At 53.2% G+C, this 26160-nt stretch overlaps 9 protein-coding genes and 1 non-coding gene across 10 annotated transcripts; 5 read left to right on the forward strand and 5 right to left on the reverse strand.

Moving 5' to 3' along the window:
• Positions 1–183: 183 nt before the first annotated feature.
• RPD3 (histone deacetylase) lies at positions 184–2080 on the reverse strand (the record flags this gene model as incomplete). Its single annotated transcript, XM_051499499.1, has 2 exons — positions 184–1824; positions 1877–2080. 2 exons carry the CDS (start codon positions 2078–2080, stop codon positions 184–186), a joined length of 1845 nt encoding a protein of 614 aa, XP_051350282.1.
• Positions 2081–2499: 419 nt separating this feature from the next.
• Positions 2500–3629, forward strand: RPN11 (multicatalytic endopeptidase; the record flags this gene model as incomplete). Its single annotated transcript, XM_051499500.1, has 3 exons — positions 2500–2819; positions 2893–3428; positions 3481–3629. 3 exons carry the CDS (start codon positions 2500–2502, stop codon positions 3627–3629), a joined length of 1005 nt encoding a protein of 334 aa, XP_051350283.1.
• Positions 3630–5060: 1431 nt separating this feature from the next.
• On the reverse strand, positions 5061–7975 carry J4E92_008145 (uncharacterized protein; the record flags this gene model as incomplete). Its single annotated transcript, XM_051499501.1, has 2 exons — positions 5061–7523; positions 7574–7975. The coding sequence occupies 2 exons, from the start codon at positions 7973–7975 to the stop codon at positions 5061–5063; spliced, it is 2865 nt and encodes a 954-aa protein (XP_051350284.1).
• A 478-nt stretch (positions 7976–8453) lies between these two features.
• Positions 8454–12863, forward strand: J4E92_008146 (uncharacterized protein; the record flags this gene model as incomplete). Its single annotated transcript, XM_051499502.1, has 2 exons — positions 8454–8662; positions 9065–12863. The coding sequence occupies 2 exons, from the start codon at positions 8454–8456 to the stop codon at positions 12861–12863; spliced, it is 4008 nt and encodes a 1335-aa protein (XP_051350285.1).
• A 2680-nt stretch (positions 12864–15543) lies between these two features.
• On the reverse strand, positions 15544–15910 carry RPS21 (40S ribosomal protein S21; the record flags this gene model as incomplete). The annotated part of the gene is made up of 2 exons (XM_051499503.1): positions 15544–15753; positions 15863–15910. The coding sequence occupies 2 exons, from the start codon at positions 15908–15910 to the stop codon at positions 15544–15546; spliced, it is 258 nt and encodes an 85-aa protein (XP_051350286.1).
• Positions 15911–16964: 1054 nt separating this feature from the next.
• J4E92_008148 lies at positions 16965–17053 on the reverse strand. The gene has a single exon. It is a non-coding gene; the product is annotated as a tRNA-Gly (tRNA).
• A 1985-nt stretch (positions 17054–19038) lies between these two features.
• Positions 19039–20166, reverse strand: J4E92_008149 (uncharacterized protein; the record flags this gene model as incomplete). Its single annotated transcript, XM_051499504.1, has 1 exon — positions 19039–20166. The coding sequence occupies one exon, from the start codon at positions 20164–20166 to the stop codon at positions 19039–19041; it is 1128 nt and encodes a 375-aa protein (XP_051350287.1).
• Positions 20167–20483: 317 nt separating this feature from the next.
• On the forward strand, positions 20484–22013 carry J4E92_008150 (uncharacterized protein; the record flags this gene model as incomplete). Its single annotated transcript, XM_051499505.1, has 1 exon — positions 20484–22013. One exon carries the CDS (start codon positions 20484–20486, stop codon positions 22011–22013), a length of 1530 nt encoding a protein of 509 aa, XP_051350288.1.
• Positions 22014–22364: 351 nt separating this feature from the next.
• Positions 22365–23780, forward strand: J4E92_008151 (uncharacterized protein; the record flags this gene model as incomplete). Its single annotated transcript, XM_051499506.1, has 1 exon — positions 22365–23780. One exon carries the CDS (start codon positions 22365–22367, stop codon positions 23778–23780), a length of 1416 nt encoding a protein of 471 aa, XP_051350289.1.
• Positions 23781–24374: 594 nt separating this feature from the next.
• On the forward strand, positions 24375–25969 carry J4E92_008152 (uncharacterized protein; the record flags this gene model as incomplete). Its single annotated transcript, XM_051499507.1, has 3 exons — positions 24375–24850; positions 24908–25765; positions 25825–25969. The coding sequence occupies 3 exons, from the start codon at positions 24375–24377 to the stop codon at positions 25967–25969; spliced, it is 1479 nt and encodes a 492-aa protein (XP_051350290.1).
• Between the last annotated feature and the right edge of the window lie 191 nt (positions 25970–26160).

The following is a 26160-nucleotide window of genomic DNA, read 5'->3' on the forward strand; positions in this document are numbered from 1 at the left end:
CAGAATCACATACTTCAGTAAAATCCAAAAAGGTATCCCTAGCTTGAGCTAACTCACGCAAGCTATTTCCCATCACACCAAAACACCGACCCCGCTACCCGTCGTCAAGAAGTGACCCAGAAAACAGTGCGATGAAAAGTACAAACGCCTCGCAAATGCAGCAAAGAACCGCCGTTTAGGTGCCTAGTCCTTAGCAACCTCTGTGCGGACCTCGCCCTTGACGTTTTCAGAATCGCGTTCTGCGTCGCCCTCTTCTTTGGCTGCGGCGATCTCTTCTTTGTTGTCATTCTCTTCCATTTCGACGTCTGCTGTGGGGGCCGAAGTGGGTGCCATGGTTGTCGTTGCTGCCGCGGCTGGTGGGGATTCGGGTGGGGTTACGACACCAGCGGGCGATTGTGATCGCGTTGAGCCAGCGGCAGGTGCAGTCGCAGCAGGCGCCGCGTCCATGTCGATGTCGCCATCTTCGTCGGCTTCTTGCTCGCCAGCGGCGGGGGTTGTTGTGCGCGAATTGGCGACTGCAGATGCTTGCCGTGTGGATACGGCGCTTTCACCATTCGTCTCCATGCGGTCCAAGTCATCCTCTGGAGCAGCATTGGGGTTCGGGAAGTCGGTGATGTGTCGCCTCTTCTTGGTGCCGGGCTGCTCGCGCACTCCGAGGCTGTTTTTATAATCCTCGTCATCGCTCGCGTCGTAGAGTTCGCCGTCGTGCTCTATTTGCTGGTCGCGTTGACGCTGTGTCATGCGCACATCCTTGTTCTCGTCGGCATCGAGATCATCGTCTTCATCTTCAGCGTCTGAGTCCGTAGCGCGAGTTAGACCCGCAGGCACATCCGGAATATTGGTGAAGGCTTCAACTGATGGCTTTCCGGTTCTCCGAATATTGTCGATGACGGCTGATTTGATCTTGTGCAGGTAGTCGTGAGAGTTCGCGTTCTCCATGTTAGAAGGACGGACGTCCAGTTCGTAGTCGGGAGCAAAGTATTCGTAGTAGTCGTTAAAAGGCAGCTGTTTGGACATCTTGGTCGAGACGAGCTCTCCCGTCTCGTAGGCCCAAGTTCGCGCCACGTTCCTCATAGTGTAACCACCTCCTCCCAGCACGATGACTGGTACGCCGAAGCTCTTGACGTACTTGACGCAATTGGCGTGGCCGTCCATGCTCAGGTTGAAGCAACCAAGCCTGTCTCCGGAAAGACTGTCGCCACCGCATTGTAGAACAATAGCCTCTGGGCCGTAGTATGTCATAACCGCCTGGATGACGGGCTCGAAGATGTTGCGATAGGTCTCGTCGGTGATGCCGTCGCGAAGAGGAAAGTTGACCGAGTAGTTCTTGCCGCTGCCGACACCGATGTCGCGCAATTCACCGGTACCGGGGAAGTACTCGCCGTACTTGTGGAAAGAGACGGTCATGACGCGATCGGTCGTGTAGAAGGCTTCCTCGACACCATCTCCGTGGTGGACGTCGATGTCGATGTACAGCACGCGCTGCTTGTATCGGAGTAGCTCGATGATTCCCAAGACAATGTCGTTGACATAACAGAAACCACTGGCTTCGCTCTTCTTCGCGTGATGCAGTCCTCCCGCCCAGTTTACTGCGACATCGCATTTTCCTCGGTTCAAGCGCGCAGCGCCCTCCATGGTGCCGCCAGCGCTGATACCGCAGAACTCAAATAGACCGTCGAAGACTGGACAATCGTCTCCGACGTTGTATTTGCTCTGCTCACGTGTGAAGCTCTCCATGTTATCGGGAGTGACCTTGTGGAGAAACTCGATGTATTCGTCGGTGTGGAACTGCGTCATCTCGTATTTGGACGCGGGCTTAGCGCGCTGCCGGTGAGTTAGCACAGATCCATAGAGGATTGAGGTCAGAGTCACCTACGTAAATCTCCATTTTGGTGTACAGTCCGTAGTTCATGATCAAGCTGTGCGCCATGCGTATGCGGTGGGGCTTCATGGGATGTCCTGCTACATAGGCATAGTTGCCGACGTCGGAGTCGTAGAAGTACGCGACCTTCTTTGGCTGCGAGGCGACGCCATTGCTCAAAGACGAGGAGCCCGTCGTGGGTTCCATAGCGGTGGTCATATCTTTGGTGGCTGCGCACAGCTATGCGACTGGGAGGATGTGTGATGATATTATCGTGATAAATTTGATAAAGTTGGATTGGATGTTGCGGGCGACGGTGAATACAGCATGCAAGGTGTTCGAGTATCAGCAGTCAAGGAAAGGTGGAGGGGCGTGGCAGAGAGATGGCAGCTTGAACAAAGACCCTCGCGCGCCATTACCATGAGAGCTGCGATAGGGCCCCCCTGTCTAGTGCCGGTTCCGGAACAACCGAATCGCCGCATGCAGTCGCGCAGTTACGTGAGAGAGCTCCGAGCATCAACAGCTTCATCATCGCCGCCGCCTTACTCAGCACCACCTCGCCCACCCCCCGAGTACCCTCACCTCGTCGCCATATACCCCGCCTGAAGTAATCAAAGAACCATCGCCAGTACTCCACCATGGACCGGTTAACTAGGATGCTCGCCGCCGCTCAAGGTGGCATGGGCGGTATGGGAGGGCCCCAGGGCGACACCAACCTGATCGATAACTCCGAAACCGTCTACATTTCCTCCCTGGCCCTCCTCAAGATGCTGCGGCACGGTCGCGCAGGTGTACCCATGGAAGTCATGGGCCTGATGTTGGGCGAGTTTGTGGATGACTACACAGTACGAGTGGTGGACGTCTTTGCCATGCCGCAGTCAGGAACGGGTGTGTCCGTCGAGGCCGTAGACCCCGTCTTCCAAACCAAGATGATGGACATGTTGAGGCAAACAGGAAGGTACGCAATGGCTGAGTCGGTGCTCGAAGCCGCCACCGCTCCCAACACACCCACCAGTCGCTGACAAACACAGGCAAGAGACCGTCGTCGGCTGGTACCACTCACATCCTGGTTTCGGCTGCTGGCTGTCCTCGGTCGATATCAACACACAGCAGTCGTTCGAGCAGCTCACACCCCGCGCCGTCGCCGTTGTTGTCGACCCCATCCAATCCGTCAAGGGCAAAGTCGTCATCGATGCCTTCCGCCTCATCAACCCGCAAGCCCTCATGATGGGCCACGAGCCCCGCCAGACAACCTCCAACGTCGGTCACCTCAACAAGCCATCGATCCAGGCGCTTATCCACGGCCTCAACCGCCACTACTACTCCATCGGCATCAACTACCGCAAGACTGCACTGGAGGAGAACATGCTGATGAACCTGCACAAGCACGTATGGACAGAGGCGCTGCTCATGGACGACTTCAAGGGCGAGGGCGAGCGGAATACCGACAGGCTGCAGAAGCTTGTGACATTGGCAGACGGCTACGAGAAGCGAGTGAAGGAGGAGACGGAGTTGACCAAGGACCAACTAAAGACGCGATACGTCGGAAAGGTCGACCCCAAGAAGCGTACGTTGAAATCCATGTCTTGCTTGAATGGTATACTAACAGAACATCATAGACATCTCAGACGTCGGCCAGCAGCTTATCGAAGACAACATCGTCTCCGTCTCACGGCAGATGATCGACAAGGAAGCCTCGGTACCAAAGTCGAACTCGCGGCAAAACGGCCAGTCAAGCGGCGGCGACGATATGGAGATGGAGGAGTAGGATCGGCATACCCGTGGTCTGGCTTGGAGGAAGCATGTACACTGGCATGAGCTGCAGAATATCGCACTCAAAAGAGGCATATACGATACAGTAATGCATAGACTATGTATGAGAACAACGACATTACACAAACATGATCCCACTCATGATGACGGTTGCCTTGCGGATTGAGAACAGCTACACGAATGGGTATACCTCTTCTAGGGCTGAGTTTAGTAATCTTAGACAATAATAGAGGCGAACTGATCGCTCACTCATTCGTTGCGGGTAGTCCAGCACATCAGTCCTCCGACACAGCACTGAGACGTAGAACTCGTCATGAGGTTTGCAGTGGCATGGAAATACGTTTTCCCACAAGTTACATCCTATACACTTAGACAGGGGAATATGTTTGACGTTGTTCTCTTCTCCACATCGTTTAAACACACACAAGTTGTACGTCATGTTCTCGCTGAAGCGAAGCAGTGGATTATTTCTTTGCGTCAGATGTCGTTCATGTATGATTTCAGCTTTCGATCCCGATTGAAAGCCGCGGACTAGATAGAATCCCAGGTGCTGGGTTCCATCCTCGGCGTTTTGGGGAAAGATTCGAAAGATTCTTGTGTGAGTGGGTGAGGTGAGCAGCGCAAATGAGGGGAAGCGTTCTGATGGTTATGTAGATTGACGTGTCTTTCATATTCGCAGTCGTGATACTCTTTCTAGACCTCGGTCCATCATCCATCACAACACCCAGTTTAGTACTATTTGAATTCAAACGTATGTCATTTTAATGCCTCTATATTTTTTTCGTAGCCAAAAAGCAAAAGCAAAACACCAGCCCACGCTGATCCATATCCCATTAACCCGTAAAATTCATTTCTCGTACGCCCCTTCTTCGAAGAACCGCGACACGACAATGCGTCGGTATTCGTCGCAACAAAACCCTTGGGGGTTACTTTCGTCTTTCTGCTCATCCATCCATCCACCGTAGCGATCTTTGGTATATAAAACAACAAAATTTGCCGCCCACTCGAGCCCGCCATCCATCAGCCATAGGTTTCGTCGCCCGTAACACGTATTTTGTGAGAAATGGTAGTGTCGATCCCAGTATTACATTTTGTTTGTTTCAAGCAACTCCGGTAAGGAAAGGTGAAGGGTGGATTGGTTCCATGGAATAACACAGCGAAATGGGTTTGGGGGTTACAAGAAGTTCGGGTCCATTACTTTGAAAGTCTTGAGAGGAGGTAAGGTAAGGTGGCTAGTCCAGATCCCAGGGGGGTAATAGCACAACATCTGCACTCCTGAAAGAGTGCGTTTCTAATGACCGTCTTCCAGCCATATAAGTGTGCATCCGGGTGGTTTCCTTTATTCCTGTCCTGTTCCTATCATGGTAATTTTGAAGCTTGCTGTCTATCCAGCGAGCTCCACTCAGAAGTACGATGACCTGCCAGACTAAGGATGGCCATGCGGTTTCCCTGACGTGTCTTCTGTATTCGACCCATTCTGGCCAGTAGTAGAGCGTATCTTCTTTGCGTTCTCGTCGTCTGAACTTGAGTGGCTGCTGCTTCCGTCTTCGAAGCCAATGGTTCCATCCTTGGATTCGCGGCGTAGCCTATCAGCCTTGTCCTTGAGGTAGGCGGCCTGCTCGGCGGCCCTCTGGGCACGGATTTGTTTCTTCCACATTGCGGCGTAGTGTCCGTTGCGATCGAGCAGCTCCTCGTGAGTGCCTCGTTCCTGGACCTTGCCCTTGTGCAAGACGAGGATCTGGTCAGCGTGGGTGATGGTACTAAGACGATGAGCGATGATGAGCATAGTGCGGCCCTTGGCCAATGTCGTAAAAGCCTCCTGGATGTGCTGCTCTGTCTCCGTGTCAAGAGCGGCAGTGGCTTCGTCAAGCATGATGATACGCGGATTCTTCAGAATCGTGCGGGCGATGGCCACGCGCTGCTTCTCACCTCCAGAAAGTCGCAGGCCGCGGTCACCAACCTTGGTCTCATACTTGTCCGGAAATGTCATGATCTTGTCATGGATACTGGCAGCTCTGCATGCCTCGTGCACTTGTTCGTCGGTTGCCTCTGGGTTTGCATACTTGAGATTGTACATGAGTGTCTCATTGAAGAGCACAGTGTCTTGGGGTACGACACCAATGTGGCTGCGCACCGAGTCGATGGTGAGATCTTCCACATCGTGACCATCGACCTGGATGCTACCAGACATGGTGTTGTAGAATCGGTAGAGCAGACGGAAGACGGTCGATTTACCTCCACCGGATTCACCGACAAACGCAGTGGTCGTGCCTGGCTCGCAGTAAAAGTCGAGACCGGTGAGCGCTGGCTTGCGCTGGTCATAGGCAAAGTGTACATCCTGGAAGCGAAGATTACCCTCACAAGAAGCAAGAGGTTTGGCATCCTCCTTGTCGACTACGGTGGGTTGCTCTTTGAACAGCTCAAGCATTCGCTCCGAGTTGATCATGGCAGACTGGATCATCCTGTAAAAGGTGCCGAAGAAGTTGAGAGGACTTTGCAGTTGGCTCATATACGTGAGAAGCGTCACAAATTTGCCGACGTCGAGGACTCCAACTGCGATCTGGTATGCCGCGATGAAGCATGTGACGAGGAGTCCAATCATAAAGACCATGTTCTGTGTGATGTTCATGATGTTCAGCGATATCATGACCTTGTACTCAGCGTTCTGATACTTCTTAACAGCTTCACGGTAGCGGTTGAACTCGTACGCTTCGGCGTTGAAATACTTGACCGTCTCGTATGACACCATGGAGTCGTTCTTGACTGCATCTTCTTCTCTGTCGGCGTTGACCATTTCGCGGCGGATCTCAGCGCGCCACTGCGCCATGCGGATAGTCAGATAGATGTACCAAAATGTAACGATGGCGATGACGAGCGCGTAGTAAGCATCGAACCTGATGAGGAAATAGGCGATGGCTACGCCTAGATCGATGAGCATGGGAACAACCGAAAAGGTCACCTGCTCGAGGAACGTGTTGATGGAGCTGCCCTTTCCTAGAGCGGACAGGACCTCTCCCGTTTTCTTGCCGAGGTGGAAGTCGAGACTAAGGCTGTGCACGTGCTCAAATGCCGCAACGGACAGCTCCCGATACGAGTATTGGGAAACGGGGATCCACAGGGCAGATCGCGCTGCACCCAGCAACCCGTTGCTACCCTGCAGAAAACGGAAGCCAATGTACAACATAATAGCGGTCCACGGATTGCCGCGCTCGCGGTCGTTGAGGCGCTTCACGATTTCACCCGTGAGATCCGGGACCAGGACGTTGACGACGCGCTGGCCTAGGACAAGCATGAAACATGCGATGACGACCAGCTGCAGCTTGCGATCTTTCGAAGGCCAGAGGTAGGGAAAGAAGACGTGGTAGCCTTTGATGTATTCCCACCAGCTGCGTGCGGGTGCACCAGTGGGCCTGCTCCAGGCGGGCGGTGCACCCTCGGTGTGCTGGTGTTTGCCACCGGTCGGGTGTACTGAGCCATATGAGCCGTTCGCGTGACCGTTTTCCGCATGACCGTTTTGTTCGGCGCTACCGAGCAAAGAGGTATTTTCGGATGGACTGCCCGATTCTTGGCGAGACCTGCGCTGTGGGACTATGACGAATAGTACGTAGAAGGCGATGAGTGCGAGGAGCAGCACGATGCGTAGGAGGTCCATGGCCACCTCTGCGGCTTCCCACTCGGTCATTCCAAATCGCAATCGCTTGGCGGGAGTGCCGACGGTGGGCTCCTTGTGCGGATGCGTGTAGATGGAGAAGGAAAGGGCTACCAGTACTATTTCTAGCACGGTTGCCAGACTCCATGTTGCCAGATGCGCCTCAGTCGGAGACGGCTTCGAGTCGAGGAGGGAGATGACGAAGAGGCAGTAGACGAAGAAGGCGCCAACGAGGTAGATCTGAGAAAGTTAGCCACGGATGGAATCTGAAGTCTGTTGCTGTTACATACCACTGCGGCTTTGCCCACCCACCAGTGCTGCTCCGCCTCGGCCAGGGCATGCGCAACGACGACGACGGAATTGCCGACAAAGGTGAATGCCGTTGCGAGCGAGACCCATTCGAAGACGCGCTTCTGGGTCTGGGTGACATCATCGTGGACGAGCTTCTTGACGAAGTTGCGGGTGGGATCGGTGGCCGGGAGCGGCTTTCCTCCAGGGCCGGTTGTGGTAGGTTTGGCGATATTAGTATTAGATTTAGAGGCGGCAATGCTGCGGACGGTGAAGGCAGCGAGAAAGAAGACGAGCATAACGATGGGGTAGGCATATTGCAGCACGGCGATGGTGGTGCGCACAGGGCCGGCGTAGGCCCATCGCTCGCGGTCGTGGTCGTCCATGTGGTGCGGCCCAGCCATGCTGTTGCTCTCTCTCCACGGATCTGTGAGGCCCGGCAGCGAGACTCACGGGTGGCAGAGACGGGCGGGGAGGAGATAGGAAAGGGAAGGAGGGAGTGTCGGTGGTGGAAGAGAAACGCGGTGACATGTTGCACCTGGGCACACTGAGACGGTGCCATGGGCGAGAGCTAGCTAGCACGAGTAGACTTGTGGCGCACATGCAGCAGGCATTAGCCCTGTCCGTGCGCGCCGATGATGGATTTCATCCAGACCTCGCTGTGACCCCGGCCTGCAGCAGCTCCCAGCACGGTACAGCTCCCAGGCACACGGGGCGAGTCGTGTCCTGCAGCCGCCTGCAGCTCGTCACACCAGCGTCGACTCGACCGGACGCGATTCTGCCATTACTGGACCTGCGATTTACGTCGATTTACTGGCACGACTGCACTTCATTCAATACCGTATTGCCCCGTCTCTGGCATGAGGCGAACTTGACGCTCAGATGACTGAAAACCGTCGCACGTCAGCCGTCTCGTCGCCCAAGATCCCCCCGGCGCCGCCATTGCCACTGCCCAAGCAAAAGTCACGCTCCTACTTTGAGCGTTTTGTTGCGCAGCCCTTGACCACGGCCTATGGATCCCGCCCACCCAGCGTGCATCAACATGGCTACGAGGGCGGTCCTCCGAACCCTCTAGTGCCGAAACTTGCCGGGTACGTTTCTTTCGTACATGCTCGATACTCCGTCGCCGTATACGGCAACTTGATTTCTGTCTCTCCTATTGGCTGTGTCTTCCACCATTTCCATCCACACTCCCACATTTCCTCCACACTTCCCCTCTGCATCTTTGTTGACGTTTGCGTGGCTCTTTCCCTGATGCCGCGTTCCTTCCCTGCTGCCTCACTCACCTGTTTCCTCCTTCCCTGCCACCCAGCTGTCTTACCCTGCCTCGCTCCTTCCCTGTCACTCACTTCCCGCCACTCACCTCCTGCCATGTATCTTGACATACCTCCAACGTGCCTTCCCCGTCTCTGCACTCACTTTCAACCACTCTGACCCTCCTGCACCTGCACCTGCACTCACTCTCAACCACTGCACGCACTCACATCCGTCAGCATCCGCACGGGCTACTCCCAAGATGCAAGCCATAAGACAGGCCTCGACATCTCTGCCCTCGACATCAACCGTGAACGCACCCATGCCGTCCTCGCTGGCAAGGAGATCCTGAAAACTGTCCGCGTCCAGGATGCCAAGATCGTCGACGAGACCAACCTGCGGGCTGCAGTCCTTAATTATGCCGATTCTCATGCCCGACAGCGCGAGGGCTTGGGCATACACGACGTAAAGTGGTCCCATGGCCAGTTCAGCTCCCACATCGCCACTGCCGCTGCAAATGGCAAAGTCATACTGTACGACCTGAACCGCGCAAGCGTCGAGCTCACCAGGCTGCACGAGCATACGCGTCAGGTACACAAACTGGCCTTCAACCCCCACCAGGGCCATCTGCTGCTGTCTGCTAGCCATGACAACACTGTCCGTCTGTGGGACTTGCGCGACATGCGTAGGGATGTTACCGTCTGCCGCAGTCGGGATCATTACGCTGGCATGAATGGCGGTATCCGTGACGTCCAGTGGTCGCCTACCGATGCCGTAGAGTTCGCTTTCGGCACGGACAACGGAACCATACAGCGATGGGATTTCCGCCATAACAAGGGGCCCAAGCAGAAGATTACAGCTCACGACCAGCGCATCTGCACCTCCATCGACTGGCACCCAGACGGTAAGCACCTGCTCAGTGCTGGCGTGGATCGAACCGTCAAGGTCTGGGACTTCTCCGTCACTGGACGCCGCCAGAAAGCTGCGTACGTCTTACACACACCGTTTCCGGTATACCAAGCTCGATGGAGGCCGCCATACTGGTCTGACGAGTACCACGAAAAGGGTGCCTACCAATGCACACAGCTGGCCACGTCTTACGACAAAGAACACTCTGTCATTCATGTATGGGACTTCCGTCGTCCGTTCCTACCATTTCGGGAGATCAACAAGTTTCCCAGCGCACCTTCCGACATGCTCTGGCACTCGCGTGACACTTTGTGGACTGTGGGTAGAGAGGGCGTTTTCCAGCAGAACGATGTCCATCATGCTCCCAAAACTGTAGATCGGCGCAATCTGCAGGCTTTTGGGGTATCGCCAAGTGGGGAGGTTGCTGCTGTTGCACAAAAAAGACCTCGGCAGCCATCTTCAACAGGCCTAGCTTACACTGACGATACGTACCTTGGTGACCCGCGTGCCAGACGACACAGCCCTGAGAAGGGCAGTCTCAGAAGTTCAGCAGATGACAGTCTAGATGATAGTTTTCTAACATCGTCAATGAAGCGACATCATGGCCGCACTGCTAGCAACAGGTCGACCAAATCGTTCAGTAGTACCCCGCCATCTGACATTGCCCCCAAAGTCATGTTCCTCAGTGACTCCATGGTTGCACATAGCGAGTCATTCAGGCCGAACCAGGTCGCCATACGAGGCATACTGCCAGGCGCGGCCAATCCTCAGATCTTCGAGTATCTTGCACAGAAATACAAGACCATACCTCTTTCTGACCCACCCGACTTGGACTCTTTTCTTCGACTGGAGAGGGCGTTTGAGCAAAACGCTGAGTACGCGCAGCGCGCCGCCTTCTATAGGCTTGCGCAAACATGGAGGGTCGTTGGTGCGTCCATTACCATGGCGACACGACGCCGAGCAGAGTTACACAGACAACAAAGAAGGTTGCGACCGCAGAACACCGCGCTACCGTCCGGACAGACACACCAAGCAACATCCGCGCACATGGAGGCACATGACAAGCGCATGGCGATCCCTCCAAATCCTGCAGTGCGTGCCATCTTGAGCACGCTAGAGAAGCCAACATCACCATCCCGATCGCCCAGCGTGCGAGAGAGCACTTCTAATATTGCGACCCCTCTTGCTCGTCCAGTCATCACCCAAACCGTCGATAATGCTGAAAGGCCAGGCCTGCTCGATATTGATCAGGCGGACATTGATCAGCTTCCACCCGCTGTTACTGGACCGCCTGTCGATGCAAGTAGGACGCTCGCGCCGCCAAGGACGTTCAGTGGACCACAATGGTATCACTCGGGAGACGACATCGATGAACGACGTGCCTTGGTCGGCAGCTATCGTGCATCCCCACGGATCCCACTGAGCCTCGCACCGAGCGGCACACAAGCCGGACGCACCATCGAGCCTCATCCACTGGAGCGACACGACTCTGGTGAAAGCTTTACAATGTTCTCTGCGTCATCGGACTCTCAAAAGGGTAATTCTGTGCCGAGCTCGTTCGCGAGTACCAACTCACAACTAGGCCCTGGGCATTCTCTATCGGAAGATTGGCAGTCTGTCCAGGAACAATCTAGCTTTGGGAAACCGAGAAACGCTGGAGATCAAGAGCTGAGCAAAAGCATCTCGATATCTCCAACGACCATGCCCGTCGGCAAGAGCTTTCCTCGTGCAGACCAAGGGTACACACAGAAAGTGGCCCGCAGTGCTTCGAACAATGCGGATAAATTTGGCAGTGGAGAGAAAGCTGTTCGGGATATGGAACATTTACGGCGGAACAACCAATTACTCCGTCATGATAGCTCTGATTCTGAAGCGCTCACAAGCATCTCGTCGTCATCCTACGAATTCAGCACTGAGATGGAAGCCAGTGGGACTATTGTACCCGACGTGTTTGAGGATGTGAGGTCGCCTTATGTTCTCAAGCCACCAGCGTCCCTGCCACATGCCTCCGGAAGTGCGCCTCCTGTACTTGATCCAACAGTAGAAGAAGGATTGTTGCTGTCAGACTTTGAAGCTGTGCATATCGACGCCGAGGCCGGCTGTCCCTACTCCGTCATTGGGCTGCTGAATCATCTCCTAGAGTACCACACCGAAGCGTCGGATGCACAGTTTGCCTCAGTCCTCATTCTGCTTTTAGCCCCGCTGTTGCCACAGACTCATGGCCCTTCTGATACTCCAGATGTGCACATAGGCGATGTATTGAACGTCTTCAGCGACACGTTTGTAGCACTAGGACTGACTCAAGCGCAAGCAAAAGCAATACTATCGACACAGCTAAGCCAGCTGATAGCTACCGGTATCAATCCCTACCAAGCGGAGTCTATTCTTTCCGCCTATCATTTCCGGCTACATTCCTTGTCATTGTTTAACTCCGCGGCCTCGCTCCGCCGCCTAGCGTACCCGACATATCCTGCTGTCTACGAGCAAGCGCTGAAAGAAACGCAGGTTGGGCTTTTGTGCCTAAGCTGCAAGTCACCAATCAACAACCCTAGAGATAAGATGCAATGCGAGTCCTGCAAGCGAACGCAGGCACCCTGTCCGATTTGCTGGGGCAAATACCCGGCTTTCGAATCGATCACCGCGAAGAAGAAATCGAAAGCGAAGTCGCGGCCATCATTCAAGGATAGAGGACACAGAAGGCAGCGATCGTCTCTCACGTCCAATCCAGACCATGCCGGCGATCAAGTCGCAGACGGTCCATCACCGACTGTTCCAGCCAAATGGTCGTCACCTGCAGCCACGCTCTGGACATGGTGTCCATTGTGTGGTCATGGAGGACATTCAAACTGTCTGTCGACCTGGTTTGCCGATCCGACACTATCAGACGGCGCATGTCCGACCGAAGGCTGTCTCTGCGACTGTGTCCAAGGCAAATGCCGCGACACAAAGATCGAAGAGATGCTCCTCAAGAAAGCAGAGAAGGACCGATCGAAGGTCGTACGAAAAGGCGATGATTGGAAGGTAAAGGAAAGCCGCGCGGTGTCGGCAGTCCGGAATGCTGCCCTCGACACGATACCAGATCAACAATCACGACCAAATTCTGGCACCACAACACCGACTCGTAGATGAAACAAAGGCTACTTCCGGAGCAATCAATATCAAGCAATACGCGCATCGATACTTCCCGGGCCGTCGCAAGTCTCGACCACAGCAATTCGGCCCGAAACGAATCACTCACTTTGCAGACCCATGCACTTAATACCAGGCACGGCAACCCTTCGAGTCCGATCCTGACATCACCACACGTCCAACCACAACCCTTTCCGAACGAATTTCTCACATCGGATCCGCATCTCAATTTTCGCAATACGTCGGTGTACATGGCAAAATGGAGCTGCCCGCATACATGCATAATCACACCGCTTGTATGCGCGCCAAGCATCGTTGTAAGACAATGAAAAGCCCGCACACCCTCGATAAAGTCGCGCAGCCCGCCCGCTTCCCCGGGATGCGGGACGCTGACTTGATTGAAGCGTGGGTCTGCCACGTGTAATTCGTGGGTAGCGAGGCGGGAATTTATAGGCGTGATGCTGCATGTGGTAGTAAGTGTTTTCGGTACTTTTGCGCGCAGATGGTCGGTCGGGATCGCGGGAGCGATGGCATGTGGGAGGTGGGAAGGCGGTGGGGGTGCTGTATGCATGTCGTTTTTGCGATGATGCGCGATGACGAGCTGAGGGGATCGTATTTGGAGTGTAAGACGATATTAATGATTGTTAAGCTGCTACTACTATACCACCATCGTGATATCGTACTCGGGTTCAACCTTGGAACCTTCGCCCGACCGCCCCGTCTGCCGGCACATGGAAAGGGTACCTTTTCCAGTACGTGTACAAGGTATCCACACTCGGAACGGAAGTAAGCAGCATGTAGACTAGCGCTGCTGCAGCCTTACCGTTGTCATCACGCGGCTTTTGACTGTGGATCGCTCACACCCATCCATATGATGATCTATTGCATACACAGTAACTTCTCGTGTGCAAAAAACAAAGAAAGTCTGAGGTCGAGACCCCTCGGTTGTCGCGTGTGTCGTAAATGTTTAGTAAATGCTTTGATGATCAGAGGTCGTGATAGGACGCGAATTACGACGGGCGCGTCATTGCATATTGAGACACATACACGTGCTGTTTGATGATGGTGGCTTGAATTCAGGTGCTAGCTTGTATACAATCCATGGCAGTCTGTTCCGTGTGAAGGAAAGTAAGGTAAGGTCGTGATCAGAAAGTTTGATAAATTCTTTTCTATGTCCAGCATCTGTCAATTGGTTCAGGTAGCACCAACATGCCTAATCAGTAGAGGATGTGTAAACCGTACCACCTCACAACTCCACCATACCACCACTCCGCATGAGCTGGAAGGTACGTACCCTACACATGTACCTCACGCCTCACACCACTCCCTCCCATGTCCGCGTTACGCCCCCAGCCCCCAGCCTACGCTGATCGGTCTGTCGCTCGCTCACTGGCATTCCCTTGATCGGTGTTCCACCTGTGCATCCGCAGCGGGAGTACCGCAACCAGACCTACATTACCGCATTCCCCACGATCCCAGTGATTCACCTACATGACGACATTTGTTGAGGAACATTTACTGCGAGTAAGATTTGTAAACTGTAGATTGCAGGGGTTGTATGGACGCAAGGCTACAGCGACGGTGTATTGGTGGCTATGGATGAATATGGCGATACTAACAGGAATGGAGTATCTTCGGTCGCATCTGTAACCGCGGTGCAGTGTACAGGCTGATGCTGCAAGATGATGGGATGTTGAGAGATTGTGAATCTGGTACGGATGACGTCGTTGGGTATTTTAGGATGTGAGCAGGTGTCTAGACTTCTCTTGTTGTACGCGCCTTGGGTTACACAATACTCGCGACCGTAACGTCGGGTTTGTAATTCGCATGTCATAGGCGGATGCTGTCCGCGGGGTCATGGGGGGTTTAGCGAGGTGTGGTGGGCTGATTCCGTGGGTTGGCCAGAACATAGCGATGATACCTGTTGCATGCAGCGTATGCTCGATGCTGGAAGTCAAGCAGAGCGGCGTCATTGCGCATGCTGTGTAGAGGTGTATGTGTTCGTGATATCCAAATCCGTACCTGTGCTGTTAACAGCGGACAGCTTCTTCGCGTTCAACAGCATCCCCATGCGTGGGACTATGCGCCCAACCTTGACAGCCTCCCTCCGATGCCGCTTCGATAGTCTCCATGCGGGTGTCGTACGTCTGTCGCATATCATGGGTATTGATAAGGTTGCAAGGCGACGCAGTGCGCTGGGCGGCTGTTTGGGCATCAACGGTACGACCGATGTACGAAGTGCGTGCGTTTTGACGTGTTTCGATCCATGTACCTAGCAGGACGCGTGGTCAGTCTAGACAAAAGAAACCATGCAATGCCTCGACTCAAGAGCACTTCCTTCTCTACTGCTATTGTATCTTGACGGTAGATTAGTAGGGCGACATGGCGACAATGCGCCATCTTGGCTCCGACGTCTCACTCAGCCCGACGATATACATCACAATTGGTTGTCAGATGTGACAGGGTTTGTGAATTTGATGGTATTCATGTCTCAACCGGTTCCATTCCTCGTGATATCGTTGATCCGCGGGAGAAAGGAAATGAAGGCCTAAGTCGCCGTGAAATGCATGCCTGCGCCCTCGAGGGGCTATTCAGATCCCGAATTCCTGCTCCCAGTCAGCTCCGTCCAGCCACCCGACATGGTATCGTGTGCATACCTCAACTCCATATCCCCAACCATTTACCGGCTTGCGCTCCAGACGGACTTGAGGAAGCCGTCCTTCTGTGCGAGCCTGTTGAAGCTGTCGTCGGCCTCGCCCATGGCGCGGACGAAACCGCAGATGGCGTAGGCCTGGTTGTCGCCGGTGTAGCGGCCGTTCTCGTCAACCTTGCCAACGCTGAGCTGGACAGAGGCGTGGTCCTTGGCCCTGATGATGCGTCCGGTGGCCGACTTGGAGGTATTAGTATCGCGTTTCGGGTCAGGTAGGTGGTGGTCGGTAACTTACGCACTGTGGTGTGTTAGCAGACAATCGTTACAACGTGACATGGGTTTGGCTTACTTTGCGGGGGACGTAAAGGTCGACGAGCTCTCCACGTTCGTTCTCCATTTTGATTGATGTGTGGGTGGGAGTCGGGTTGGGTTGTGTGGCTGCGGTGGTGGTCGATGTCGTCGGCGTCAATGTTGCGACTCGCTGAATTTCGAGTGTCGCTTAGCACTGGTGGTGTGGCGCTAGCGTCGCATGTGGGTTAGCGCGGGTCTCTATCAATTTGGCGGTGTCCCTCATGGGCGACCATCACCGTCACAAGTGAAACCTCGCCTTTTGCGAAGTGAACAAATGGTTTGTATCAGTTGATACAATCATATGCTCTGCACACAGTAGAGGGGTTGCCTGCAAACGACGAAACGCGGTAGCCTTGGTCTACCAGCCCGCATTCAGTGAACATGCCTTGACAGAGGACCATGAATACTTCTGCTGAAGTTTCATTGAGAGTTGAAGTGAACTGATTCTTGTTATTTGCTTCTATGGACTTCTTGCACAGGTTGCTCTGTCTGCAAATGCACCAGTTGCGGCCGTTGACTGCCCAACCGAGGGCATACCCACGCATTCAAGATAACCCCAAAATCTTACATATCGCTATATAACTACCTCAATCCGATATTCATCTAATATTGATGTTCTCAAGATCTCGAAGAAGGGCATCTGGTTCAGCCAGACATTCTAATTTATAGACCCAGTCGTTCTTTGCGCACTGCTCGCTTCCCAGTTCAGAACAGCGTGCCAAAACGAGCAAGGTCTACGACTACCATATCAAACCATCCACCCCAAGATTTGCAATGCACTTTCTGGCTCTCGTCTTTGTCCGGCAATGTTTGTAAAGTCGGCAAAAACAAGGCGCGGGCAAGAGCGTCCAAGTCCGCCATATCTTCCATCTTCCCATACTCAACCATGCCCACCCCATGGCTCTATGAACACAAAAGAAGAATGCTGCATCGCTGAATGCATCGTCCAGATATCGAGCGAGTTCCACTGTGTCCATAAAGCTGGCGGAGTGTGTGTACATACTCCAATGTCAAATCTTCCCCAAATCTCCCCAAACTCAACCAGCACTCTCCCAAGAGCTCTACAACCACCACAACGACGTGCAGGATGGCAAAAAGAATGCATCGGCCGGGAATCGAACCCGGGGCTAGCCGAAACTGTCCCTGTGATGGATGGCAACGGCTAATTTTACCACTAAACCACCGATGCTGGTGATCTGAGCGAATTATTTCGCTTGATGGAAATTCGAGCAAAAAATAAGATATATCCCCATTTGCAACAGTGTCTAGACAAGTGGATGGATTGATCGTGTTGTTGAGTTGGGAAAGACGGGTTTGAATTAGACAGCGTTGAACGGAGTGGGGTTCTGCAGATCTAGACCGCGAACTATCATCTGCCGTGTTCTGTTGGCCGAAAGATCTCGGCGAACATGCAGTGTTGCCTGCATACTACACACTCGGCGACTGTACGACTGTACTTGTTGCATTACGGCGTACCGAACTACACATATCAGGGGCTGGCAAAGGCGCCAGGTGGCTGGGGCGGGACCCTTACTGCACGACGGCGAGAAAGGCCAATGCTAAAGAACATGTCTTACTTCGAGCTTTGCGATAGTGTCCTGCAAGTCTGGTTACATGGTACAGTGGTTGGGGCGGTTGCGACATTCTAGAATTGTGGTTGTGGGGTTGGGAAGGGCAGCGCGCGGGCACGCGAACGGCGACTGTCATGCCTCTCCTGCCTCTCCGAACCTTCCTACGTCAAAAGCGTTCAGCATCCACGACATCATCCAGTCAGAACTGGCGCACGGATGCAAGGATGCAAGGATGAGACATCTGCGATGTGTTATGAGCAATGTATGATGATATTGATCCAAAGTATGCTGAGACAATGCTAAACGCCTTTGCTAATAACAATCCATAGACGAAAACATGTAGCGTGCACCGACACCGTCCAAACGTGACCCTATGCATTCATCCCATCCTGCGCCCAACAAGCAAAACCAATGCTCATGCAAAAACGTCGCCCTTTCCTGCACCCAAGAAGATATCATGATAGCTCCGCTCTCGTAAGTCTCGTTCGTTCGTTGAAGCGTCCGCTAGCGAAATTAGAGACGACAAGTGGTGTAAGCGCATCAAACAGCGAATGCGACATGCTTCTCCTGAATAGAACCGATATTCGTCGTTTGTTTCGAGGACGAAGTTGATGGTGGCATGCCGTAAGCCCGCACCTGTGCGCCCAAGATTTGTCGGTCGACCCCTCTTTCTACGCTGCGTGTGAGCTTTTCGAGGCCTGTTCTGAGAGGGCCGCCGACAGGCCGTTGTTGGGTTGCCTTTGTAGATTTCGAAGGTTTTTCAGATTTTGTGGCAGGAGCTTCTGGTTGTGTAACTGCCGCTTCTGGTTTTGTGACTAGGGCTTGTGATTCTGTATACGCTGAAGCTTCTGGTTCGGCGTTTTGGGCGCGCTTTTTAGGGTAGGGAGTGAGTGCTCGGCACAACATATTGGTAAGTCGTGATGGTGATTATCGATTGATGGAAGTGCTGCTATGTTGGGAGTGCAGAATGTTCAAGTGCGCTGATTGTAATGGTGGTTTGTAAATGGCAAGCATGGCATCGCGTCCATGGTGGTTTTATACATTAATGGCCCGATGATATTCATTTTGCTGTACGCGTATTCGCAAACTGTATTCACCGACAATTACAGCACATCTTGCGAGGCATTGCCGCGGTTTCGCGATGTTGGCGCGGAAGGGGGCTGAAGGGATTCGTAACCTCGTACAAACAGCCAATCGGACGAGTGCGCTCGGATATGTCGATCTTCCTGCAGCAAAACCGGTGGCGATCTTGGGGCACTGCATCTCGGGCAGCGTTCACTGCTGACTTCAGGTCTCCCACTGCGGATAGTAATTGAGAAGCCTTGCGTTGGCTTAGTAGACAGAAGACTTGATGCCACGTTTATCGGTTGTGAACCTACAAATCTCCCCGCCAGCGCATGAAGCTGTCTAGCTACTGGTAGCCGCAGCGTGGACTGAGCAGCAGGCCTACGCGTACCGGATGAGCGTATGGTCATATGATGGGTCTCGAGGGTCTCGAGCACGATCATACTCAGGCCAAGCTCTTGCCAGGTCACCGCTGACGTAGTCCCACTCCGACCTAATCTCCGTTAGTGACGCCTGTTGCAATAGCCAGCACACAAACTTACATGAATATCAAATCCAGCTGCACTTTGACTTTCCGCGCTTGAACCTTGACGACCCTCGAGGCTACGTCCTCGAAGAACGGAGGTAGACAGATTGCTAGTGTTATGTTCTGCAGATGCGGAAAGCGCGATCTTCGCGCTCCCAGGTTGACGAGTTGCGATAGACACTGCGCTTCGTCCGAGTGCATGAGGTTCCTCTCGTAGGGATTGAGGTTTCCCGTCGCAACGATGTGGCGAAGATAAAGTGTGCGTAGCGATGTAGGTAGACATGAGGGACCGAGTGCGAGACTCCGTAGTTTCGCTTCTTGCATGGGTTTATGCAAACAGATTGTGTCCAATCTGAGCTTCTCGAGCCGCGAATCCTTGATTATGTCCCTTACATCAACATGCCCGCTCAGGGCCTCATCCTCTTCGATTATGAAGCCGTCGTTCGGATGATTGTATTCAAAAGTGAGTTCGCGAAGAGTTGTCTCGAAGCTGTGCTTGAAAGCGCGGATCAGGTAGCGGAAAGCGGTGCCATCCAATACATCGCGTATGCTGCCTTCGTAATTGCTATGCAATTTTAAACGTCTCAAGTTGAGAAACACTGCCGCAAAGACCTGTATTTCGTCGTCACCAAGCCCCCATTGGAGCGTATGATCAGTGAAGGAGATATCCAAAGTATCAAGCGTGTTGTTTTCGAATTCCCAGTTGTCGAAATGTTCGTTGGGAATCTCGCCAGCGGTAACACCCGAGAGGCGTAATGTCTTCAAGGTTTGCAACTTCAAAACTGGTATGATCTCGGATAGCGTGCCAGACACAATGTTCAAATCCAACTCTTGCAGGTTGGGTACATTCAAGATGAAGTTCCGTAACCGATTACCAAGGTCATCATACCGCATCGCGTAGACGGCCCGAACGTATAGCAACAAATCAGGTCGGTTTTGAAAGGTCTGCAATAAGTCGTCCCCGTTATCTCTTGAGAGGATCAAAGAACGATAGATATACGGCTCTGTGATGCGACAAAACTTGCGTGAAACCAGCGATAGGTTGAGGAGATCGTCATAGTTTGATGTATGCCTGTTCGGCAGGGGATTGACGACTTCGGACACTACATGATCGAGTAGTTCTTCTGAAAGGCGCTCCATGACGGGAAGGGTGCGCAGGCAAAACAGATGTGACGGGTGGCGTTGTGCCTCAGCGATGCCTCAAATGTGTCGGCCGTCAATGAAGAGGCAAAGGGCGGCCACCGCCGCCGCGCTGCAGCTGGCTGATTCAGCACGCCTAGCGCTCAGCCCTATGGAGATAGCCCTGAAGGACCAACAGCGGACCACGAGCCGACTCACTTCAACTGACCGGGAAATTTCCCTCCGCTCATTTTTGTGTCAGTCCGGTTCCCACAACTCCACCCAGACAGCTGCAATATCTACCCGATTGCTTACCCATATGCGACAGCTGCCGCACAATGGCGATCGTCAACGAGCGCGACTTCCCTCCACTTCCATCACCAAATGCAACGCGCCGACGCGCCGCTGAGCGTGTAGTCGAAACCGATGCCGCAGAACCACCTACAACCAAACCGCTTCCGACATTGAGTGATCTCCCCACTGAGCTTATCTTGCAGATAATCAACTACTTTCCCGGCATGGACATTGAAGACTTCCAGCTTCCTACGCTCCTCAGTCTGGCATTGACTAGTCGGCGTTTCTATAACGTTGTCATCGACAAGATCTACTCTAAATACGATAGCCATTTCTGCGAGCCCTACCTTTTCCTCCGTACCATGATAGAGGCTCCGCGGCTCACAAAATATGTCCACAATGTGGAGATCCAACTCGGCACGTACCGTAATCAGCGCTACCATGCGACAGCGAGCGACAAGAAATCCATCAAGGAGGGATTGCGTGCGCTTGGTACATCGGACTGGAAAGAGTGGGCAGCCAGGTGCAACGGAACTCACCTCAATGACTACGCGCCACAGAAGCACGCGCTACAAAACGCGATATTGTTGCATGCACCAAAGATTAAACATCTCGGCGTTCGAGGAATCGCAAAGGAAAACTTGCGATATCCTTCCTGGATCGATCTCATTAGCAGGGCCGCGACAGGTCATCTCTCTTCACAAGCCCACCGCTTCGAAAAGCTACAATCGATCAGCGTTGAGGCAGGTTCGTTAGGTTTGAGCGAGCTCGCACCTCTTTTCCGGCTACAACCGTTGCGAAAGCTGCATTTGTGCCAAACTTACCTTTATGGATATCGCCAAGATGATGCAGAAGGCGTACACAAATTACAACGTCTGATCCCAAAAGCGTGCAACGATCTAGAGGAGCTCGATCTGGAGAGCACTTATTACACCCCGCCGTTGCTGGAAGTATTGGTCTCCTCGTCGCGGTGCTTGAAGAGCATCAAGTACGAGACCGAGTCTGAACTTCACCTGGCAGAGCGGCCACCGGAAAACGGACAGCGGTACAAAACGCTGTCTGAAGTCTTACTCTGTCAGAAGGCATCACTTGAGATTCTTTGGGTTTGTTGCGATCCAGTCACCGAGGATGATACAAAGCGCAGCGTCCATCTCCGTGACAACCTCAAAGACTTTGCTTCGCTAAAACATCTCAGCTGTCCACTAGGCATGCTCTTGAACCACGATGACGACAACTTTGTGGAGCGATTGCCATCCTCGCTGCTGACGTTTCGAACGCCAGTCCGGAATCACACCGAGGACCAACAGTGTCTGGAGGCACTGAGAGACGTGGTAACCTCTTATCGGGAACATGTACCTGATTTGGAAGAGGTTCGGGTGGTTGCTCCAGAGGCTGCAACATGGTTCACATATGATTGGGAGCCTCTTGTGAAGCTCTTTTCGAATGAAACAGGCATCAGCTTCGTGGTAGAACCTGGAGACACTGATGACGATGCCTTCAGTGACTGGGATGGTCATGAGACAGACTCGTCGGACTCCTCAGATGAGGTTGATCTGTACAGCGACGAGGATTGATGTACTAGTATTGCTCACGATTTCATGATACTGGCCTTTTTTTGATAGTCATTCCCGCTTGTCTACATGGACAGAAGCAGACTCAGAGGGACCATAATTATACAAATGCCTTGAAAAATGCAACGCATTGCACATCCAGTTTTTCCGCGGGTTCCAAATTGCGATGGCCGATGCTATTCGGTACCAAGATGTGCCCTCACCCAAGGCAGCAGCCTTGCGCAGGCCACATCTCAAATGCAAACTTCGCAATGTCGCCGCTAACAGAACGACATAAAACAATGCGAGTGTAGACTCTTCCCGCAATACCTACAGCAATCGTTCACTCTCTTCCTCATCCTATCGCAACGAAAGATGTCTTCCACCGAAGGCGACCCCAAGCCGCCAGTCAAATCCGCACACGCAGCACCTGAAGGAGAAGAGCTGAAGCAATGGAAGACTTCAGTCCTCGCCATGATCGACAAGCGTATCGACCTCTACCCACGACCGCTTCCATACAACCGAAGAGTAAGGGCCACTCGCGCGGTGGTTTTACTACTCGGCAGGATCAGGCAACTCTGGAGGAACCTGCTTCGTACCTGGCGTAGCAAATTTGCGTTGGCATCTTGGTTCGTGGATGTAGGACAAGACCAGCGCCCAATGTCCCTGGATTCAGATCGCATCGTCACTGCAATCGAGAAGACGGGCCATGTCCCTGAACTCGTTGAGAACATCATTCGCTTTGCCGATGCAGAGACCCAGATGCACGCTGCCTGGAACGTTTCAACTCTCTGGAGACATACCGTCGCGCATATTATGACCACTCCAAACTCATTTCGTCCATCACTTCCATACGAAGTTGTGGAGCGTGGCAGTACGCAGAATCTGGATGCGATCAGTGGTCTTCCCGAGCCTAGTGACGAGGATTTCCAGAAATTTGAGCAAGAGATGCTGCTCTTACGTGAGTTCCAGGCATCAAGAGACGCTGATGTCGCCGCACGAGATTACTCATGGTCCGGGATATATCGACCTTACTGGCCGGCTCGCATTTACGCGTCGAAGGCTCTACCTGATCATCTCAAGACCTTGTACCATTTGGTCAGCATTCGCTATTCGTTGGACTCAAAAACAAATGGGTGGCGCGACTTCACACAGTTCAAGATGAACCCTTACTTCCAAACTGTGTTCGTACGGCAGTTAACGGAGTCTGTCGGAGTGTATGAGTTCAAATTTCAGCCATTGGACCGAATCGAGAACCTCGTCTTTGGAACCACCCCTTGCCTAGGAGCCTTTCGTGGACTAGTTGGCCCTATGCAGTTGACACAGCCGCCCTGCAAAGCGATAGAGCTCCGTGTCCAAGTACCATTTCAGCATCCGGATACTACTAGGGATTTCGGATTTCTATTATCTACCTATGATTCGATGAACACTATTGTACACGTACTGAACTCAAGCGGCATAACGTGCGAACAGCTATGCGAAGCGCTCGAGGAATGTGCCGAGATGGTGCTGTGGCATTGGCGAAGCTGCGCGGATCAGTTCCGAGAGAACGTCCTCGGGTTAGAACACTACACGAATGGCATATGGACTTTGCGCGGAAGACCAACGATACACATTGTATTGAGCGACACTCGCCCTCGCACGTTGAACGTATCTTTCAGTACCATCGACGTGCCTTCTATTATCGACCGCCAGCTGGAATGGATCCCGAAGGAGTTGGTTCGGACGATAGAGCACGTGGAAATTCGTGATGGAAGGCTTCGGCGATACCCCGTTGATCTAGAGAGTTGACGTCATCATCGTCTTGTCTCCATTCTCGGTATGACGACTTGCGACTGTTGTGCATCTACACGAGGCGAACTGAACTGAGGAAGCCTCACATGAAGACCCTCGAGATGTTCCGTACGACGCGATAACGCACTACCTGGGCAGCTTTGCGACATCGGTAGCAGATCATCCTAGGTTGCTCCCAGCCCCCGCCTCGGTGGCCGAGACGACATGGAATTATTCCGCCGCCTACTCGCCTACTGGAGAAGCTGTTACATCTAATAATCTATTATGCGACAATTCACGTCAATGTTTTCGACCCCTCCATGCATCGGTTTCGCCCGTCTACTCGCCTCTGACCCGTGCCGTCCCCACAAGCCGCCCACTCGCCCCTGACCCGCGCTTCTGAATTGCCGATATTGCCATGCGCATGCGCGCACGCTCAGGGTCTGAGACAGAAAAGGTCGGTATGCGAAGTGGATACTACGTAGATAGCTTCTCCAATCCATCTCGGTACTTCTACGGCCCGTCTCGTCGTTCCTTTACATCGTCCTTATCATCAAAAAGCAACAACAAACTCATCAACAGCAATTGGCAGGCCAAAAGTCAAAAGCAAACATGTCTAACCCCTCAGTTGTCAAGCCCGATCCGTCCTACGTCGTACCCCTCCTCATTAACGGCAAGGAGGTCACCACCAAGACCACCTTTCCCGTAACATCACCCTCATCGCACAAGGAAGTATGGAGCTCTTCGTCCGCCTCTCTGGAAGAAGTCAAGAGTGCCGTTGCGGCGGCAAAGGGCGCTTTCCCCGCTTGGTCCAAGATGAAGCATTCCGCTAAGCGCAACATCTTCCTCAAGGCCGCCGACGTGATCGATGCGCGCGCGGAAGAATTCGCAGACTACATGAAGATCGAAACCGGTGCTGCGGATAACTTCAGCAATGGCTTCAATGTGCCCAAGATGGCGGATATGCTGAGAGATGTGGCCGGCAGGCTGAGCGCGGTCATGGGACATATTCCCAGCTGTGAAGAGGAGGGCACAAGTGCGTTGATCGTCAAGGAGCCTTATGGCGTTGTGCTGGGTATTGCGCCTTGGTAAATATTGTTATCTTGATACATGTTACGTACGCGCAAAGCTGATGAGAGCACCAGGAACGCCCCATATGTGCTTGGCATGCGATCGATTCTGTACCCTTTGGCTGCGGGTAACACAGCCATCCTGAAGGGTAGCGAATTCTGTCCTCGTACATGGTGGGCCATTGGCAGCGCCCTGACCGAGGCTGGTCTTCCCGCTGGTGCGCTCAATGTCCTTGTCCACCGTCCCGAGGACGCGGCGCAAGTCACCACGGCCTTGATCGAGGAGCCCGCAATCAAGAAGATCAACTTCACTGGTTCCACCGCTGTTGGTCGCATCATCGCATCGACAGCTGGCAAGAACCTCAAGCCCGTTCTGCTCGAACTAGGTGGTAAAGCGAGCGCCATCGTCCTCGACGATGCGAACTTGCAGACCGCAGCAGTACAATGTGCGCTTGGTGCCTTCCTACATGCAGGCCAGATCTGCATGAGCTCAGAACGTATTCTTGTGCACAAAAACATCAAGCCGCAATTCATCGAAGCTTTCAAGGGCGCCGTCGAGGGCATCTTTGGCGGTGACAAGCCCGCGCCCATCCTTGTTGCTGCACCCGGCGTGGAGAAGAACAAGACTCTCGTTGCCAATGCGGTCAAGAACGGCGCGAAAGTCGTACACGGCGACCACGAGAAAGATGAGAAGCACCCTGAGACGAACGAGGCTTCGGCCACACGTCTGCGACCCATCATTGTTGACGGCGTAACCAAGGACATGGATCTCTTCCACACTGAGTCTTTCGGTCCTTCGGTCTCCGTCATCGAGATCTCCAGCGATGAGGAAGCCATTGAGATCGCCAACGACACTGACTATGGTCTTTCTGGCGCAGTGTTCACAGAGAACCTTGGTCGCGGTCTACGCGTTGCAAAGCAGATTGAAAGCGGGTAAGTCCTTCCCAATATAGAATGATGTGGCGTTTGTAATTACTAACAACTGTATACAGAGCTATCCATATCAACTCCATGACAGTACACGACGAGTGGACCTTGCCGCATGGTGGTGCGAAGGCAAGTGGATTCGGCCGTTTCAACGGACACTGGGGTATTGAAGAGTTCTTGAGGATGAAGACTATTACCTACAAGGAATAAGAGTGATTGTGTGTAACTTAAACAATAGATTACTACTTCCCAGCTCGGCAAACAGCGATACCCTGAAGTTGGTAAAACATGGAGTACGTGGTACGACTCCGAGCCCCGAGCCCGGTTTGCTTTCTCCTGATTCAGCCAATCACATAACCTGCGGCTCCTATTTGGATATGCTTGGAATTCTTTCCTTACTT

Source organism: Alternaria infectoria (genome assembly GCF_024043175.1).
Source record: "Alternaria infectoria strain BMP 0036 chromosome Unknown scaffold_15, whole genome shotgun sequence".
Classification (NCBI taxonomy): Eukaryota; Fungi; Ascomycota; class Dothideomycetes; order Pleosporales; family Pleosporaceae; genus Alternaria; species Alternaria infectoria.